This window comes from Heterocephalus glaber, unplaced genomic scaffold (assembly GCF_053883595.1).
Source record: "Heterocephalus glaber isolate CG9 unplaced genomic scaffold, H.glaber_assembly_v1.0 deba00001687, whole genome shotgun sequence".
Classification (NCBI taxonomy): domain Eukaryota; kingdom Metazoa; phylum Chordata; class Mammalia; order Rodentia; family Bathyergidae; genus Heterocephalus; species Heterocephalus glaber.
Genome location: NW_028258412.1, coordinates 27,712,008 through 27,730,236, shown reverse-complemented (window position 1 = coordinate 27,730,236; position 18,229 = coordinate 27,712,008). Strand labels below are relative to the sequence as shown.

The 18,229-nt window shown below is 53.8% G+C and overlaps 2 protein-coding genes across 2 annotated transcripts; one reads left to right on the top strand and one right to left on the bottom strand.

The window, feature by feature from the left end:
- Positions 1-742: 742 nt before the first annotated feature.
- Positions 743-3,601, bottom strand: P2rx2 (purinergic receptor P2X 2). The gene is made up of 12 exons (XM_004844027.3): positions 3,379-3,601; positions 3,010-3,145; positions 2,858-2,929; positions 2,710-2,785; positions 2,544-2,640; positions 2,364-2,444; positions 2,146-2,284; positions 1,892-2,022; positions 1,710-1,800; positions 1,558-1,623; positions 1,406-1,483; positions 743-1,247 (listed from the first exon to the last, which is right to left on the bottom strand). The coding sequence occupies exons 1-12, from the start codon at positions 3,540-3,542 to the stop codon at positions 1,143-1,145; spliced, it is 1,236 nt and encodes a 411-aa protein (XP_004844084.2). The 5' UTR covers positions 3,543-3,601; the 3' UTR covers positions 743-1,142.
- Lrcol1 (leucine rich colipase like 1) lies at positions 3,579-18,229 on the top strand. Its single transcript, XM_087198462.1, has 4 exons — positions 3,579-16,307; positions 16,943-17,068; positions 17,146-17,271; positions 17,349-18,229. The coding sequence occupies exons 1-4, from the start codon at positions 15,879-15,881 to the stop codon at positions 17,472-17,474; spliced, it is 807 nt and encodes a 268-aa protein (XP_087054588.1). The 5' UTR covers positions 3,579-15,878; the 3' UTR covers positions 17,475-18,229.

The following is an 18,229-nucleotide window of genomic DNA, read 5'->3' as shown; positions in this document are numbered from 1 at the left end:
CTTTAGATTGCTGCTGTGTGTTTGTGTGAGCTCGGAAGGCAACTAGCTTGGTATCTAGCCTCAGCCTGTCAGTCTCCATCCGTCAGTCTGGGGAGAAACTTGACACTGCCTGGACCTGCCGGCCTGGACTGTGGGCCAGGCCTGAGCTATGCTGAGACCTCCGGAGTGGAGATCTAATCAAATTAGGGCCAGTGAGTTAGAGGAAGGAGAGGCGGGGTAACTAGGCTTCCTGGAAGCCGAGCTGGAGGTGGTTGAGTTTGAGTGGTGTGATTGGGCCAGGAACATCTGTGTCCCTCAGCAGAGCCACCCTGCAGCAGGACGGGGCTGTCCCAGTGCTCAGTGAGAAACCTGAGCCGCCAGCCAGGGCCTCAAGTGGAAAGGCTCATTTCTCTAGATGTCTCGCAAACCAAGCCAAGAATGTCGCAGGTGTTTGGAGGCCTGTGTGGGACCTAACCAAGGAAGGGAGGGTCTTTGTGAGGGTTGGGAGATAGTGTCCCTCCAAAGCACCCACACCCATCACTGGGGCTTGGAACTCGTAGCAGGGACTTTCCAGACTTGGCTTGGGCACACAGACCGGGTCTCTTCCCAGCTCCTGGGTCTTGGGATGAGGTAGCACTCAGACCCAGTGCAGGTAGACAGTGTTGTCTGGTACTGCACACACATGCATGGCATGACGAGGTGCCCTGTACTCTGCCCTTGGCTGGCAAGGGAGGTCACCCAGCCAAGGGACAATGCAGCCAGCAGCACCTTGGATAGGGATGGCTGTCCCATATGGGTCGCTTGGGCTCACTGGTTTCCCCCAAGAATGAGGCCAGGGGCTTTCCAGCTCACTTTTATTGGGTTCAGCATGCTGTGGCTTCCAAGGGAAGGGTTTGGGCAAAGTTAAAAGGTTGTTGAGGTGGAGGTGGGGGGAAGCCCCTCAGAACTCAGCTGTGATGTAGTATCACCCAGGGTGTGTCAGGAGGACTTGAGTTGGCAGGGACCTGCCTGCCCTTGCAGACCTCGGCTGAGGGAAGGGTTCCCTCTGTTCAGGGCTCCCACCCCTGGCCTCCAGGGGCATCAAGATATGGCTATAGGGTGTGCCAGAGCAGCCAGGCAGGAACTTTGGGGCCCAGGTCTGCAGCACAGTCAGGACCGGAAGCTCAGAGCTGGGCCAAACCTTTGGGGTCCGTGGGTGTGGAGTCCTGATGGGGAGACTCAGAGGTGGGGAGCCCTTGTCCTGTATGTTGATCAGGGGCGTCCACTATCTGCTCAGACAGGGCAGAGATAAGGTGGGGCCCCTGCTGGCCAGGTGGGGGCAAGGTGCGGAGTCCTGGGAGCAGTAACTAGGTGGGGGAGGGGCCTGGCCCAAAACAAGGCCAAGTGTCCCCAGCCAGCTGCTTGCAGGCTGACGTGGCGTACACACCTTGTCAAATTTCTTATGGCTGTAGACCTTGTTTTTGTTCATGAATGTTAGCAAGATCCAGTCGCACAGGAAGGAGCCCTGAGGCCGGTGGAGACCAGTGGGTAAGGGGCCTGCACCCCCAGCCCCGCCCAGTCCCCAAGTGGGTTCCTTACCACCCCGATGGAGGTCAGAGCAGTGGCCAGGTTGATGATGGTGGGAATCAGACTGAACTTTCCTGCCTGGGGAGGAAGGGGCTTGCTCTGAGACCTGCAGTAGCTGCCTGGGGTGGCAGGGTCTCAGGGAGGTGGGACCTGCACACCATTACCTGACCATGCACGATGACATCGATGCGAATCCCATAGGCCTTGATGAGCGTGCGGGTGGTGGTGCTGTTCGTGTTGTAGTACTTGGCAAACCTGGGGTGGAGCAAGCCCTTGCCCAAGCTGTGCAGTGGGAAACGCTACTGTTTGCCCATTCTCTCCCCCTCCGGGCACCCTGGGATAGTACCTGAAGTTGTAGCCGGTGGAGGCAGGGATGTGCTTGGGGTCGAGCCTCCGGAAGGAGTACTTGGGGTTGCACTGGGACGCAGGCAGGTCCAAGTCACAGTCCCAGTTGATGATGACCCCGAGGACGCCGCCCTGCAGGGAGGAGGGGCTGGGAGAGGGGTCGGCCCAGGAGCGCATGCCAGGAAGAGGCAAGGCCCTGTGGCAGTAGGGCTGCCGGGACAGGAGGATGTCTGGGCTGTGGCAGAGCCTCCTCACCCTGTGTGCCAGCTCTGTGAAGTTTTCCCCCGCCTGCTCCACTATGAAGCCCAGCCGGAAGATGGGGCAGTAGGGGTTGGAACCCTGGTCAAAGGTGCAGCGCTTCAGGTAGTCATCCTCCTGGTGCGCAATGTTGCCCCTAAGGGTGGCAGAGGCCTGGAACCCCCACTCCCTGCAGGTTGCCCGAACCAGTCGTCCCAAGCCCTGCTGGCTCTTACTTGGAAAACTGGAACTTGGGGTAGTGAATGCTGTTCTTGATGAGGATGGTGAAGTTTGGGGCCATTTTACCCAGGAAGTGGCTGAGGAGGCAGGACTGTGAGTCCCCTTCCCTGGATCCTCAGCAGGGCCCCTCCCTGTTCCCACACTGGCCCTCTGGCCGAGAGGAGGGAGGTGCACACCTGGCTGAGGCCCCGTCCTCCACCGGGCACCAGCCGGACACCTCACAGGTCTTGGTGGCCCCATGGTAGTAGGGCACGCAGCGCCCTGTCCGTGCCCCTGCAGACCAGACACTGGCTCAGCCCCGCCCAGCCATGACCCGGCCCACCGCCCACTGCATCCACTGACCATTGCCCAGCATCTCCAGCTCCCCAGGTGTGCAGTCAGCATCCGAGTGGCAGGTGGCATTGGGGACCCTTATGCTCTAGGGTGGAGACAGAGTCAGAAACGCACCCTACCAGTGGCTAGGCTCCCTGGTGCCCTCCACCACCCTCACCTCTGGGCAGGCACCCAGGGCCTGGAAAGGGGTGACCTCAATCCTGGTGATGATGCTGAACACGCTGCCCCCCTGGACAGAGAGAGGAGTGGTGGGCCAGGCAGCTCAGCCTGGGCTCTAGGGCAAGGTGTGGGGCTTGGGGCAGGGCGCACCTCAGGGGGCTTCACGTATTCCTCCACATCCCACACTTTGTGCTCAGACTCTGTGATCCCCTTAACCTTGGTGATGACGGAGCTCTCGGGGCCTGTCTCGCTGTCCTGGTAGCTCTTCTGCACGATGAACACGTACCTGCAGGGTGGGGCCCGGCTCCGGACACAACCACAACTCCTGCCTCCTGTGTGTTGTCCCTGGAGCCCCCTCCCCATCCTGGCATTCCTTCTTCAGCCCGGCTCCCCCGCCCAGCCCAGCCCAGCCCAGCCCAGCCCAGCTCAGCCCAGCTCACTCCAGCTCAGCCCAGCTCACTCCAGCTCACCCCTTCCCCAAACCCTGCCCAGTCCGCAGCCCATCCACAACCTGCGCACCACACAAAGTAGAGCAGGATGAGCAGCTGCACCGTGCGGTACACGACCCCCAGGCGCCGGTTGCGCACCACGATCACTTTGGGCGTCTCGTAGTCCCAGAACGCAGACCAGCACCCCCAGGCCAGGCGCCAAGCTGTGGGGGCCTTGGGGTAGGCAGCAGCCATGGCGCCCTGAGCCCCACTCCTGCTGCGGCGCTGCAGGTGCCCGAGGCGGGAGGACTGGAGCTTGGGAGGGGACTGCGAGGCCAGGAGGGAGGAGCGGTGTGGGGTGGGGCCGGGACCTGGCTGGCTTGAGGCTGAGGCAGCAACCACAGGCCCGTACTGGAAGGCCCAGGCCTCTGCTCTGCATCCACTTTCCACCCTGCCCCCAACTGGGGGTAGAACCCAGGGCCTTTGCAGTGAGCTGCGTTCTCAGCCCTTTTTAACTTTTTAGTTCTGAACATGTTTTCACCAAGTTGCTACATTGTTAAGGTTGTATTTAAATTGAAGATCCTGCCTCAGCCTCTTATGAGTGCTGGCACTATGGATGTGTACACCATATCTGGTGCCGATCTTTTTTCCCTTGTACAAAGAGTTTGTTTTGTTTTTGTAACTTTAGTATCCCAACACCACCTGCATTATTCTGAAGTAAATCCAAAACATAGTATTTCACAAAATAATATTTTACGCTCTTACAGTGAGGAAAGCCACATAATGACCAAACATCTTGTCAAATGAGGTCCAAGCTCTCCCCCCTAAGAAGAGAGGGTGACCTCAGATTACCCCACCCAGGGAGTAGGCTGTAGGTTCAGTAATTTATGTCACAGGAAAAGAATTTCAGGCTGCATCCATGAAAAGCACAGCAGACTTATTTAGGAAGAAAGGACACGCTCAAGAGGTGCCGTTCAAGGCACAGTGTGTGAGAGGCCATTGCCTCGGGGTGAAAGAATAGAAAGTGAAGGGCGCAGAGTCCAAGAGAGGACTTGGAGGCTGAGATTTCTGTAAGGACTTGACATACGTGGAGAGGGTGAGGGGTGAGCCTGATAAGCATGAGGAAGGCCATCTACAGGTTGGCTGCCTCTGCCCCTCTCCCGGCAGCCTGTGCGATGTTGGTAGGCCACATTCCAGGAGCCCATCTGACAGGTCCACAACGATGGTCCTCAGGGAAGGCTCAATAAGGACCCCTTGGTGCATCAACTCCGAGAAGGGGGTCACAGGCTCTGGGGTAGAAATCTGCTTTCCGTGTCCAAGGTATGAGTGTTAACGTTTACATGTAGCTTGCCCTCTGCAGAATGTCATGCTTGCTTGGTATTTGCATGGTGGCCCCGAGAAGCCTGATGGGGCAAGAGTTTTCACTGTTCATTTGCTGAAGATTAACTCGGTTTCTGCCTGTGCTGCTTCTACAGAAGGGAGTGTGGGTGCTCACAGGATGAGGTGCTCCACAGCCTGGGCCGAGGTTTCCGTGTGGTCTGGGGTGTCCCCAGGCTAGGTGACCTAGCACATATATTCTTACCTCTGCTCCTTACCCCTTCAGTAGCCTAGCTGGAATCCAGCCCATTTGCCTTTGTTTGGCATTTGGGGATGTGCTGCCCACTTAGTGGTGTTCTTGGGCTTGGAGTCTGTGGGGTTTGTAGTATGGAGATCTTCAACGGCCAGGTGAGAAGAGTGGGCCTAGCTGACAGATACATTGTATCTGCAGCGTTCTTAGGAGTGTTTTATTGAGTTTCTTGGAAAGGAAAAGGGGATTATAACTTGGCTAACTTTGTGTCCTGAAGTTGCAGTTTCCTTAAAAGCACAATTTTTTCAGCACCGGGGACTGAACTCAGAACCTTGTGCTTTTGAGACAGGCACGGTGCCACTGAGCTAAATCCCTGGCCCTAAAAAGTACAATTTTTAATTACAAGTTTCTTTGTCTCTTTTCTACCTATATTTATTTCTCCTATCCTGCCTCAGTTTTCAAGTCAACACTGACATGGGCCAGGCATTTAGCTCAGTGGTTCTGCCACCTGCCTCACAAGCGCAAGGTCCAGAATTCAATCCCCGGGACCAAAAGAAAAAAAAACACGGACAGTGAATTCATGACATTGTGCATTCGCTTCCAAAACATTCTCCCCACCCCAAATAAAACCCCTAAACCATTGGTCATTCCTTGTTCCCCTCTCTGCCAGTGACGGATCTGCTTTCATCCCCACAGGTTTTTCAGTTTTGGATATTTCATGTCTGGCTACTGGTTTTGTTCATTGAGCACAGCAGTTTTTGGTTTTTTTGGTATCGGGGATCGAATGCGGGACCTTGTGCTTTCCAGGCAGGCAGTGGCACCACTGAGTTAAATCCCTGGTCAGCATAGCCTTTTCAAGCATCACCCACATGGTAGCATCTGTCAGTACTTCACTCTTTCTTTGACAGAGAGAGGTTCTCACTGTGTAGTTCAGTCTGGCCTTGAACTCAGAGCAATCCTCCTGCCTCAACCTCCCAAATACTGAGATTATAGGTATGTGCCACCATGCCTGCTTCGTAATGGAATTTTCTAAACGTATATCAAGGTATATCCATATAATGGAATTGTTTTAACCATTAGAAGGAGTGAAAACCAGCTGTGGTAACCTGTAATCTCAGCACTTGGCAGGCTGAGGCAGGAGGAATACTGTGAGTTTGAGGCCAGCCTGGGCTATATAGTGAGTTCAAGGCCACCTGAACTACGTGGTGACACTCTCAAAAAAAAAAAAAGAAAGAGGGCTGGGGATTTAGCTCAGTGGTGCTGCTGCCTGCCTTGCAAGTGCAAGGTCCCGAGTTTTATCCCCAGTACCAAAAATGAGAGAGTGAAAAGAAACTTCCATGATATGGCTGTATCTCGATGGGCAGGCTATTCCTATCTTTTGGCAATGGTGGGCAGTGCTACTGTGAATGCAGCGCCTTTGTGTTAGTCTGAGTTCACATTAACTTAAGGGGGCCTGCGGGTACCTCTCCACTGGAGTTCCAGCAGCCACCTACACCCGAGAACATGAGTGAACCCTGGTTTGGCAGAAGACAGTGACACATGCTGGTCCCTCTCAATCTCAGCAGCTGACTTCAGCCATCACAGGCTGCTGATTGATCCCGCGGTTCAAGGGACAGACACTAGGCTATGCCCCACCTGCCTGCCATGCTGTCTCCCTCCCTGTTTCCATCAGTGCAGAAATGTCTCCCTGCTCACGTGGCAGGGACGGGGCTCTGACCTCTCCTGATGCACGAGTGCTTTGCTCTGTTAAACTCAAATTTAATTTGCTCAAAGTTTTTCTAACAGAATACATTTTCAGTTATTTCAGGCACACACCTGGAGTGGAGCTAACAGGTCACAAGGTAAAACTATGCTTCACTTTTTGAGAATGCACTGCTGTTTTCTAAGTGGCTGAGCTAATTTCTGTTCCCACCAGCCATGTCCAAGTGTCCCAGCTTCTACCCATCTCTGCCAATGCGGGCGCTTCCTACTGCTTGGTTCCCTTCGGGTTTAATTCCTGGATTGATGCCTGTAAATTGAGTATGACAAGTAGCTTTATTGCTAGTATTTAGAACCCTTAGGAAATGACTACTTTTCAGAGATGTCTTCCAGGTGTAGCTGGCTTTTGGGTTTTGAGTCTGTTGCAAGATCCCACCCCTTTGATATATTGGGAACCAGAAGTTGCTGCCTACCTAGCCTAGCCTCTGGTTCTTTGGCACCAACCTATAGTATAGTTTATGACCCTTAGGCAATGTCAGTCATGGCACACCAGGAAGATTAGAACAATTATGTCACCTTGGCTAAAGTACCAATCCCTCAGCAATAACAATAGCATCAGGGCCAGGGATTTTATTTTATTTTATTTTATTTTATTTAAGAAAAATTTTTTTGGTCCTGGGGATCAAACTTGGGTCCTTGTGCCTTCGCAGCAGGCAATGAAACCACTGAGCTAAAATTCCTAGCCCTAGGCCCAGGGATTTTAGTTCAGTGGTTCTGCCAACCTGCCTTCCAAGCACAAGGTCCCAAGTTCAATCCCCAGTACCAAAACAAAAACAATAGCATCAGACAGCCTAGAAAACAAGAAACTGTGGTAACTACTGATTTGCCACCTTTAACCATATGAACTAGGTTTGTGGTTATATAACAAAATCTAAAACAAACCAGAAAATTGGATACAGTAAATATGCCCTCAGTGTGGTGCTTTTATACTCAGGGGAGAATTTAAGTGGGGTTAGGGGGAAAAATAGAAAAATAGAGGAAGAGATTAGAAGCAAGGCTGGAGGACAGAGGAAGATCACGCAAACTTAGGGAACGGGTGAAGAAGACAGGAAGGAAAGTGGAGGAAGGAATAAAAATAGAAGCAGAACAACAACAGCAAAACCTAGAGACAATGTTCGCACGTAAGAACAAACAAAAAAGAAAACAAAAGAAAAAATATTTTTTAAAATGTTCTCTTCAAGGTGTGTCTCTGCTGTCACTGGTAGGCAAATTGGACACACAGAGACCAGATCTGTGTTGATTACTCCCAGCAAGCCAGCCATAGATCTGTGGAGGGGTAGTGGATAATCCCAGCAAAGCCTTCACCTTTTGTTCTGAAGCTCAGGCTGGTTTCTGGCTGTGAGGCTGGAACCCGATTTGTTCAGCCTGCAACACTCCGGGTATCTCCAGTCGGCTTGAACTCGGTTCTGCCTCACTCTGATGGAGCCAGCTTTCAGCTGCTCTGAGTTCCGAGCTCAGTTCGGCCCTCTCCAAGATGGCTACCAGCTAATCGCCCCTCCTGGGGGACATCTGAATCCACATAAGTCACTAGCCACTGCAGCCCACTGCACCCACTGCTCCATTCCACTGATGCGTTTCTCTGTGGGGGCCTCTGGAGTTGCCAGTAGTCACCGTGTCTGCAGGTTTTAGCTGCCCTTCCAACACAGTGGGTTGGGCTCAGGGGAGAAAGTGCTGCTTGCTACCTCCTCCTTCTTCACTGAAGTTTCTCTCCTCACTCTCCCAGTGGGCTTCAGATCCTTGCTGGGTTCCAGGGACCCACTTCCTTCTCTGCCTCACATTGCTATATTCCAGCGTCTGGACACCAAGTCTCAGAGAGGCTGTTTCTTGGCTGTCCACTCCACCGTCTTCCTGGTAGTCCTTGGTTCCCTTTTGATTCAGTGGGTGATTTCAGCTTGCATCTCCCTAGTAGCTATAGATGCTGATTATCTTCTCCTGTGTTCCTTGGCTGTTTGTATAGTTGTGGGTCTTTTTAGCTATTTCTTTTCAAGTACTTTGCCCACATGCATACATATAAACATATACATATATGTATTTATATATTTTGGGGGGGTGCAGAGTTTCACTGTGTAGTTCAGACTGGCCTGGAACTCATAGTGACTGTCCTACCTCAGCCTCCTGACTGCAGGTGTCATTTCCAACAACACATTTTCAAATCCAATCCTTTCTTCCCAAATTTTTATGGCTTTCACACTTACAATTAGGTTACCGTTTGGTTTTTTTGGGGGGGGGTACGGGGATTGAACTCAGGATGTTTGTTTTTGAGACAGGGTTTCACTTTGTAGTGCAGGCTAGCCTCGAACTCACTATATAGCCCAGGCTGGCCTTGGACTTGTGGCAATCTTCCTGCCTCAGCCTCCTGAGTACTGGGATCACAGGCCATTTAGATTATTGTTCTATTTGAGTTCTGTATGATGAAAAGGTAGGGGTCCAATGTCATTCTTTCGCATGTTAATACTGAGTTGTTGAAGAGACCATTGTTTACCCTTTGGAGTCTTGACACCTCGTGGAAATCAGTTGGCTATAGATGTGGAGTTTGTTCCTGGACACTCAGTTCTGCTCCATGTTCTGTGTGTCCTTATGCCAGCACCACAGTGCTTTCATTAGCATACTTTGTAGTACATTCTAAGATTGGGAAGTGTGAGATCATCTTTGTTCTTTTACTTTCTGTTTTGCTTTTTTTGTGTGTGGGGAAGTGAGACAGGGCTTCTCTATGTGGTCCAGCCTGGCCTTGAACTCACTATGTATCTCATGCTGGCCATAAACTCACAGTGATCCTCTTTCCTCAGCCTCCAAGTGCTGGGATTACAGGCGCATGCCACCATCCCAGAGCTTGTTGCTTATACTTTTGATGTCTTTCCAAGAATCCATTGCCAAATCTAAGGTCCGAAATATTTACTCCTGTGTTTTATTCTATCATTTTTATAGTTTTAGCTCCTAAGTTTCAGTCTTTGGTGGATTTTGAGTTAACTTTGAGTTATGGTGTGAGAGAAGAGGTCTACCTTCATTCTTTCCATGTGGATACCCAGGTGTCCCAGCATCACTTGTTAAAAGACTATTTTTGGGCCGGGGATTTAGCTCAATGGTTTCAGTGCCTGCTGCGCAAGCACAAGGTCCTGCGTTTGATCCCCGGTACCCGCCCCCAAAAAACCCAGGAAAATAAACCATAACACTCTGCCCCTGGCCCCCAAAAGACTCATGTGATGCTCCTTATACAAAATGTGTTTAGTTCATCTCTGAGTTGTCAAAGTCTTAACAGTTCCAACATTGCGGAAAAGTTCAAAGTCTCCTCTGAAACTCAAGGCAAGCTCTTTGTTGTAAGCCCTGTTTTTTAAAAAAAGTTAATGTAACAATGGCCCAGGAAAAACATTACAATTTCAAAAGGGGGGAATAGGGGGATAGGAGGAGATCAGACCAAAGCAAGGCCAAAACCCAGCAGGGAAAGCATTGAATTCTGTAGCTCCGTGTCCAGCAGCTGGGGCAACTGAACTTCAAAGGGCTTGGGTGGCCCCATCCTTGTAATATTGCTGGTTGCATCTCTCATGGCCTCTCTTTTAGGGTAGCTTTACTCACTGCCTGTGCCTTTCTCAGCAGATGTTTCACGTTCCTGACTTCCCTAACTTTCAGGGGTCTCCACTGAGCTTTCAGCTTCACTTTCACAGCTTCACTCATTATCCTCTCAGGGCCACGCTTGGCCTCCCAGGCCCTCTTCTGAAATCTGAGTGGAAGCCTCCCTGACCCCTCTTGCATTCTGCATGCATATAAAACCAGCACCTTGTGGATGACCCCAAGGTTTGCAGCCAGCTTGAGCAGTATCCAGGCCCGCTTGAATCATGGCTGCAGCAGCCTGAGTGCCTGCATGGCTGAGCACTGTGAAACAAATCCCAGAGTGCCTTGGGGCTCTCCTCTCAAAGCAAAGGGAAAAAAGTATTTCACTTTTGGATCCTTGAGTGTGCAATGGGTGGAGTCTCACTGGTTACCAAGATGTCTCCAAGACATTCTTCCTGTTGTCCTGATGCAAAGTAGTTGGCGTCTTCCTAATGCTAATCTTTTCAGCCCCTGTCCTCTGAGCCTACTCTGGCCAGGGCTGCTCTGGGCTCTCTCTGCTGTTCGCAGGTGCCCTGAAGGTGAAGCCATGGACTGTGTGCTGGGTCAGGAGGTCCCTGTGGCTCCCAGACACCAAAGCCACCAGGAGGGGAATAACCATGGATGAGGAGCCCCAGGCTCCACATGGAGACTGGCTGCCCTCCAGATGCCAGCCTGGGGAGGAAGCTGGGCTGCACTGCTCATGTGGCCTGCAGTGCTCCAGCAGCCTAGTGTCCCAGACTGCTGCCCAGGCAACCTACTGGACACTACTGGCTCATAAGGTGGGAGAGGAGAATGCATACTTTTTAGGTCACGAGTGCAGGAGATTTGCTCTGCGGTGCTGGTGGAGAATGAACGTTGTGCTTCATTGGACACAAGGCCCCCAGTCTTTCCCATTGCCCAGCACAGCCTCCCACTCCTCCTCCCAGCTGCTTCCTAGTGCCCCTCGTCCCTGGCCTTGCCTGACTCACCCTCCACCTGTACCACCTGGCAGTGGAGGCCACAGACTATCGCTCTCTGAACCCTTGCCAGCTGCCCTGTCCTGCCTGCTGAGTACCCACCCCACCTCTAGGCTCCACCAAGGCACCCTAAGGAGAACCCTTTCCTCTGGGAGCCTGGCACTTGGTCAACCAGAAATCAGCAACAGATGAGGGACCCGCACCACCCCACGGCTAGTGCATGGGCAGGGGTTTGTGGGATGGGGACTCATCTTGGGGAGGAGGTGGCTCCAAGGAGCTGGCATCCCAGGTGCCTGGTTCCGGGGTGTTCTGGCAGTCTCTGGGTGGTCTTAGTTGGGTAGGGGCCAGAAGAGGGAAGCAGTGGTCACTAGATGAGGTCTTGGTGGCTTCCAGCTGCCTCTGTGGCCAGAGTCCTGTGGAGGTGGAATCCTGGCACATTCAGTCTCTTCTGCTGGGGTGGACAGGAGAATGCAGAGGTGAACAGACCTAGCTCAGTGACTTCACTGTGACCCATCTGCAGAGGGGCTGGTGACCTTCCTGGAAGCGGCAAGTGGGTTAGACTCACCTCTAACCAAGGAGTAGCTGGGACCCATGACAGCAGTGGGGCCACTGAGGCAGGGCTGGACTCTCCTCTAACAGGACAGGGTATCAAACCAAATCAGGACCAAGAATGTTTCCCATTTACGGTAGCCCCTTGGTGACCTGTGGGCATCTGGTTTTCTCAGGGTGGAAACCTGAGAGGTCTCATGCTCAACACCAGTGCCCCCGGACCTTGGGCTGAGCCAAGCTGCGTCCCTCTGGAGCACACTTCAGCAGTGACACCTCCTGATGATGAGCCAGCTTCTGGTGCTCATTGCCCATGGAGGGGGCTGCAATGCAAAATGGCATCAGAGACCGGGAGATCTTTCCCTGGAACCTGTGATATTCTTGGCAAGATTCCTTGTCTTGCTTTTACTGAGCACATTGAGGGTCAGAATCCAGGAGACACAGAGGAAGTGGGAGATAAAATAGAAGCAAACTTCCGGGAAAAGAGACCCCCATGGGGACAGCATGTTTCAAAACGAGAGGGGCTGTGGCCTTCATATATGGCATAGCTGGGCCATGGGGCACCATTTTTTTCAGTTTTGTAAAATGTACTGAACAGAAAACCAAACATTCTCACCACTGTAAGTGGGTAGTTGCAGGGCGTTGAGCACTGTCTGTGCCCTGCATTTCTTTGCCAGCCGGATCTCAGCCCCTGGAGAACAGCCTTCCCAGCCCTCCCAGCTGGGTGCCACCACCTTCATCTGGGTCTGGGGCTGGGTCTGACCCTCCCAGGACCCCACACAGATGGGTCCCATAGCGTCATTCTTCTGTGCGGCTCATTTCAGTGAGCAGAAGCCCTCGGGATCACGCGCACTGCAGCTGGGGTCGGGGTGTCCTCCCTGCTTCGAGAGACCCCACCCACCAGTGCACCTGTGGTCACCGTGACCTATCAAAGGGGTCCTTCTGGGTGTCTGGGGTGCTCTGTCTCTCAGGAGCGTCACGCCTGATTTGCCACAGACTTTTTTTTTTTGGTACTGGGGATTGAACTCAGGATCTTGCACTTTTGAGGCAGGCGGCAGAACTACTGAGCTGAATCCCCGGCCCTATCACACCTGATTTGGAGCCTGAGCCTCCAAGGGAATCCAGGTGTATGAAGAGGTTTGAAACTGGGGGAAAAAGATGTTCTTTTTCTTTTTCTTTTTTTTCCAGTTCTAGGAATTGAACTCAGGACCTTGTGCTTGCCAGGCAGGCACGACACCACTGAGCTACATTCCTGGCCCTGTTTTTCCTGTTTCTAAGCAGAAAAATAATATGCCAAGTTTGAGATTTTAAAGTGTTCAAATGAGATTCAATTTGGCTTTTACATTGTTCCATTAAGTTGTATTTAAATCAGTGTGTTTATGTATTCACACACAGGATTGCAAATGTATTTAAATGGGCTCTGCGCAGTGGAAGCTGGCTGGCTGTGGGGCATGGCACGGCTGTGGCTCTGGCTGCCTGAGAGCTGCTGAGCCCAGACTTCCTTGCCTGGCTGGGAATAAGAGGGCCTGCTCCGGGCAGATGAGGCCTCAGAAGATGGGGGCTGTGTGCCCAAGGCAGGGAGGGAAGGCTGGGGACAGGAGCGGAGCCACTCAGTGGCCCTGGGGGAGGTGGGCCACCCTGCAGCATGGCTGGGAACACCTGATTTCTCTGATGGTCCTGAGTGGGAAGCAGGAGCAGAAGTCACAGGAAATGTGGTCACTGCTGGAAGTCAGGCCCCGGGCCAAGGGTGCCAGACTGTGGCCTCAGGTCCTGCTGGTTCTTCCTCAGTCTGAACACGCCTGTCCGCTTCTTGGGACTAAATGGAGTTCCCTGGGCCTGGGGGTGTGAATGTTGTCAGATTAGGGTTGAGCTGCTGTGTCCACCCCACAAAGCAAGCCAGGTGGTAACAAGAGGGTCTTGGCAACCATCATGACAGACCCTGCAGAACCACAGGATGTCACGAGGCCATGACCTAGTGCAAGGAGCGCATCTGCCTAGGTGGTGGCCTGGCCATTGTTCACTCACCTGGGACACCGTAAGAAAGATGGTCATTTCAGGACTTCTGAGACATCTGTCCTCATTGTCACCCCTAAGAACTGCCCCTGTCTCCTCCTGCACACGTCCCTTCTCAGCCCAAGACCTGCACCACACAGAACCAGACCCAAGCAGTGCAGGCGTGGTGTCAAGAAGCCGATGCTGAGCACGTGGCCCTCTCAGATGGAGCCCGCACCCCAGCTCCTGTTTCTCTGGGACACAGAGAAGGCCGACGCACCACCCGCTGGGCCCTGTGGAGCCCTGAGGTTGAGCTCAGACCTGAAGGCGCCAGCCCTGGTGGCCTCAGCTCCAAGCGCAGAGGAGCCCAGGCTAGGCCTGCAGTAGCTCCCCAGTGAGGCTCTGCGTTCCGGCAAGGGTACTGGATCCTCCTGGCTGCCTGCACAGGGGAACTCACGCAGGATCTGTTCAAACAAACGAGCAGAGGAACCTCCCCTGCCTCGGCCTCCTTGGCTCTCCTGCCTTGGCTCACTGCAGCGAGGTTCCTGCCAGCAAGCCACCAGCAGTGACTGACACTCAGAGCTTCTTGGGTTGACAGAGGAGACGTCACTGAAGGAGGTGCTGGCCCAGCCCGGGGGCCAGTGTGGAGAGGCCGAGCAACTGCGTGTGAAAAGAGAGACTTTGGCCAAAATAAGAGTGTTGAGCTGAAAGCCCTTAGGAGCAGCCCACGCAGTCCCAGGGTGGACGCTCTGCGGGGTGCTGGGGAGACGTCACCAAAGCTGTCAGCTTCACACAGAGAATTAGAAATGGCAGTGTGGATTGGATTTGCTGAGCCAGCCGGAGCTTCAGTGGCTCCTTCTTTACCTCATTCTTCTCTTGGTGACCGAGGCTCAAGACCGTTTTCCCCAGATCGCTGATGAGAAGCTCCACCCTCTTCGGACCGCCACACCCCACACCATCGGTCTCCCAGGTGTGCAGCTGGGTATGGCCCCTTCCCGTGCCCTGGGGGCTCGGCCCAGGCTCCGGTCCTGCACCTCACCTGCACTCGGCCCTGCAAAGCCCGGGACGTGTTCCTCCACGCGCCCCTGTGCACTCTCACCTTTATCAACTTCAATGATTTAGTCTTCTTGTCACGGGGAGTGACATGCTGTTTTCTATTTTCTTTTCTTTATTTTCAAAAACTTTTTATCAGTACATGTTTGCAGGACATAATGATTGCATTCATTGTGGGAAGTCGGTACAGGGACATGACACATCTCAATTCTTTTTTTCCCCTTCCCTTCCACTCTCCTTTTTTTCCCCATCATTGGTTCCATTTACAGTATTTATAAGTCCTTATAAAATTAATTATCATTATACAGATTAACAGCCAGACAAATAGGCCACAAACCATAAAGCACATGACAATTATACTAAATCAAGGTACACTTTCAAGTACATTATTCATCCTGAATTACAGTAACTTTTTTTCTCTTCTTTTCCTATTATCTGTCTTTTATATTGCACTTTATTTATGTATTGAGTTTCTTATATAAGAGAAACTTATTTTCTATTTTCTAGTTTGGGTGGTAGGGAGAAAGAGTTGATCCTGCCTGGGAATTTCCCCGACGACGTCTCTTAGTACTTGAAACAGTTTAAAGAGTGATTAGATTTTCCCTTAGAGCCTTGTAGCCTGTGGGGGAATGAAAGAGGCGGGAGGCCCCTCCTGCAGCATTTGGGAGGCAGAGTCCCTCCTCCGCAGGCCCAGGCTGCAGTGTTGCTGGGAGGCTGCGTCCGGCGGGACACTCGGCAGCATGATGGTCACTTCTCCGGTAGACATGGAGTGCCGGTGAGGGTGCAGCCTGGCCTAGGCACAGGAGGACAGTGGGGCCCAGGGCAAGGCCAGGGGAGCAACCAGCTGCACTGCAGAACCCCAGAACGGCAGCTGCTCTTGTTTAATGAGGGGCATGGTCCTTCCCTGTGAGAAAGAATTGTTTAAAAGCTATTTTCCCTTCTGCATTAGAAAGCAGTGAGCTCTCAAGGCAGGAAAGGACAGAGTGACCCTTAAATGTGTCTTGCTGAGTGATGGAAGCCAGTCTGAAGGGCTGCGGGCAGTGACCAGCTCCGAGACAAAGCCTTTCCGCACAGCGGGGTGGGCAGGGGAGCGAGGCGTGGAGAAGGTGGACATGCACACCTCTGCAGCCGTCCATGCCATGGACAACACAGCGTGAGCCTGGTGTGGATCAGCAACTTGGGGCAGTGCTGGGTTCACAGCTGTCACCCAGTCACCCTTGGGTGACCGTGACGGGGCAGAACCTGACACTTGATTTTCTGCACAATTTCTCTGTAAACCTGAAGCTGCATAGAAACTGGGCCCAGGGATTTAGCTCAGTGGTTCTGCGCCTACCTCACAAGCTCACGGTCTTGAGTTCAATCTCCGGTACAAAAAAAAGAAAAGAAAATATAGTTCATCGATTCTGTGAGAGGAAGGGGGCCTGGGAGGCTGGCGGGACACTGGATCTGCTACTCGGCCTGGGTCCCACAGGCCTGGGCGTGATGGCCAGGGCAGCCTGCATGTGGACACGGACGCTGCTGCTGCTGCTCTGGGCGGCACTCGGGCCAGAGGCCTGGAACAAGGTGAGTGCCAGCTGTGCCCACCCTGCTGGGGGGGGTTCACGGGGTGTGACCTGGCCATTTGCTCTGCCATGGTGGACGTACCTGGTACCTGCTCCCACGGCTTCCTCAAGCCCACTCGTCCCCATTGCCCAGGGGCTGCAGGACCAGGCAAAAGGTTCCTTTCCTTGATGGCTTCCCACACCTGCGTCTTGCTGACCCAGTGCCTCAGGCCTCCTTCCTCTCTGTCCCTTCCCCGCCTGCCCTGGCCGCAGTCTCTCCAGTAAAGCCCAGCTTCAGCCCCAGTCAATGGGATCTTTTTTCCCCACAGTGATCTCTGCTCCAGCTCCTAGTTAGCTGTGTGACCCTGGACTAGTTATGCAGCCTCTCTTAGCCTCAGTTGCTTCCCCTGTAATGTGCCAGGTGCAGGGGTGCAGAGCGAGGTGCTGCCAGCTCCAGCAGCAGCCCTTCCTGTCCATGTTCCTTGCCCCATACTCCCTCCCTCCAGCCTCTGCCTCTATTCCCCTCTGTGCCTGGTTCGAGCCACTGCTCTGGCCCCTCCACCTTCTCTGTTCCCAGCCTTCATGCTGGGTTCTGAGCTGGGCTCCGTGGCTGGGCGGGGGAGGTGGCAGTGCTGCTTTGGCGACCCTGTGTTCCAGGGGATGGGGGAGCCCTGCGAGGAGCACCAGGAGTGCCGGAGTGGCTGCTGTGTTCCCAACAGCTTGAACCCCCAGCGGTTCTGCACTGCTCAGACCTTCTTCCTACACTGCTCACCGTGGCACAAGGTGTGTGGCCCATGCGGTGCGGTGGGCGCATGTGTGGGATGGGGTACCTGTGAGGACCTGAGCTCCTGTCCCCACAGGCCAATGGCTACCAGTGCCTCTTCCACTGGGAGTGTCAGAGCAACTGCTGCATCCAGATTGGGCATGGCTCAATGAGGGCCTGCACAGCCAAGACTATCTTCCTGCAGTGTGTGCCCTGGCGAAAGGTTGGCAGCACCCTGGCCTTGTCCCTGAGGGGTGGCCCTGGCCCTGTCCCCAGCAGTGACCCCAGCCCTGTCCCCAGCTCAAAGGAGACCTCTGCAGGAGCCACCAAGAGTGCCTGAGCCAGTGCTGCATCCAACAGGTGGACTCCGGGCCCCGTCGCTGCATCCCCTGCAGCAGGGTCTTGGCCCAGTGCGTACCCCTGTGAGTCCCTTGCGGGTAGCAGGCAGGAGTGACAAGCAGGTGATGTTCAAACCAGGAGAGGCAAGGCTGCAGGGCCAAAGCCGCCATGTGTGCTGAGTGTCAGTGTCCACACATGACATGGGGACCCATGGGCCCCAGAGTAGTGGGCACTGAGGGGGGAAGAGTGAAGCTTCCCAGCCAGGCACTGTGGGTCGAGATGGCCATGGAGGGCAATGTGGGGTCCCTTGGGGACCAGGGACAGAGCGTGAGGTGGGAAGGCCAAGGCAGGGTGTGGGTGAGGGCCAGGAGAACCTGATACACGCCTATGAGGATGTCTGTCTCTGTCTCCGTGGGCCGCTGGCTGCGTGTCTGTGAGCAGGATGCCACCACATCGCCAGGGAGGGAGCATCTCCCACTCCCCTCCCCAGGCCTTCAGGTCCCAGAACCAGCCAAGCTGTGTGGGACTCACGGTGAAGTCGCCTTCCAGATTCATGGGAGGGCGGTGGGCTGGGCCCGTTGGCTCCTCTCTGGGCTCTAGGACCTCACTGGGACTTTTCCAACCATCTGCTCAGGACAACCTTGAGGTGGCCAGGAGAGCCACATCCCACTGCTGTGGCACCTGTTCCCTCTGCTCCATCCAGCTCTAATTCTTGGCATTTCCTTCAGGGAGTGAGCCTGACCAGACTTGGACCCTGTTGTGCTTGCCATGGGCCTGGCCAGGAAGAAGCTGTGCCAGTGGCCATGCTGCTCCCTTTCTGGCCCTCGGGATCAGAGACGCTG

Bases quoted from the DNA above. Each gene is read 5' to 3' on its own strand.
- Lrcol1 (XM_087198462.1), top strand. From the start codon at position 15,879: ATGCCATGGACAACACAGCGTGAGCCTGGTGTGGATCAGCAACTTGGG. The intron at 16,308-16,942 runs GTGAGTGCCAGC...CCTGTGTTCCAG, and splicing joins GGCCAGAGGCCTGGAACAAG to GGGATGGGGGAGCCCTGCGA. The intron at 17,272-17,348 runs GTTGGCAGCACC...CCCTGTCCCCAG, and splicing joins AGTGTGTGCCCTGGCGAAAG to CTCAAAGGAGACCTCTGCAG.
- P2rx2 (XM_004844027.3), bottom strand. From the start codon at position 3,542: ATGGCTGCTGCCTACCCCAAGGCCCCCACAGCTTGGCGCCTGGCCTGG. The intron at 1,624-1,709 runs GTAATGGTGTGC...CTTCCTCCCCAG, and splicing joins ATGTCATCGTGCATGGTCAG to GCAGGAAAGTTCAGTCTGAT. The intron at 1,248-1,405 runs GTGTGTACGCCA...CTGTCTGAGCAG, and splicing joins GCCATAAGAAATTTGACAAG to ATAGTGGACGCCCCTGATCA.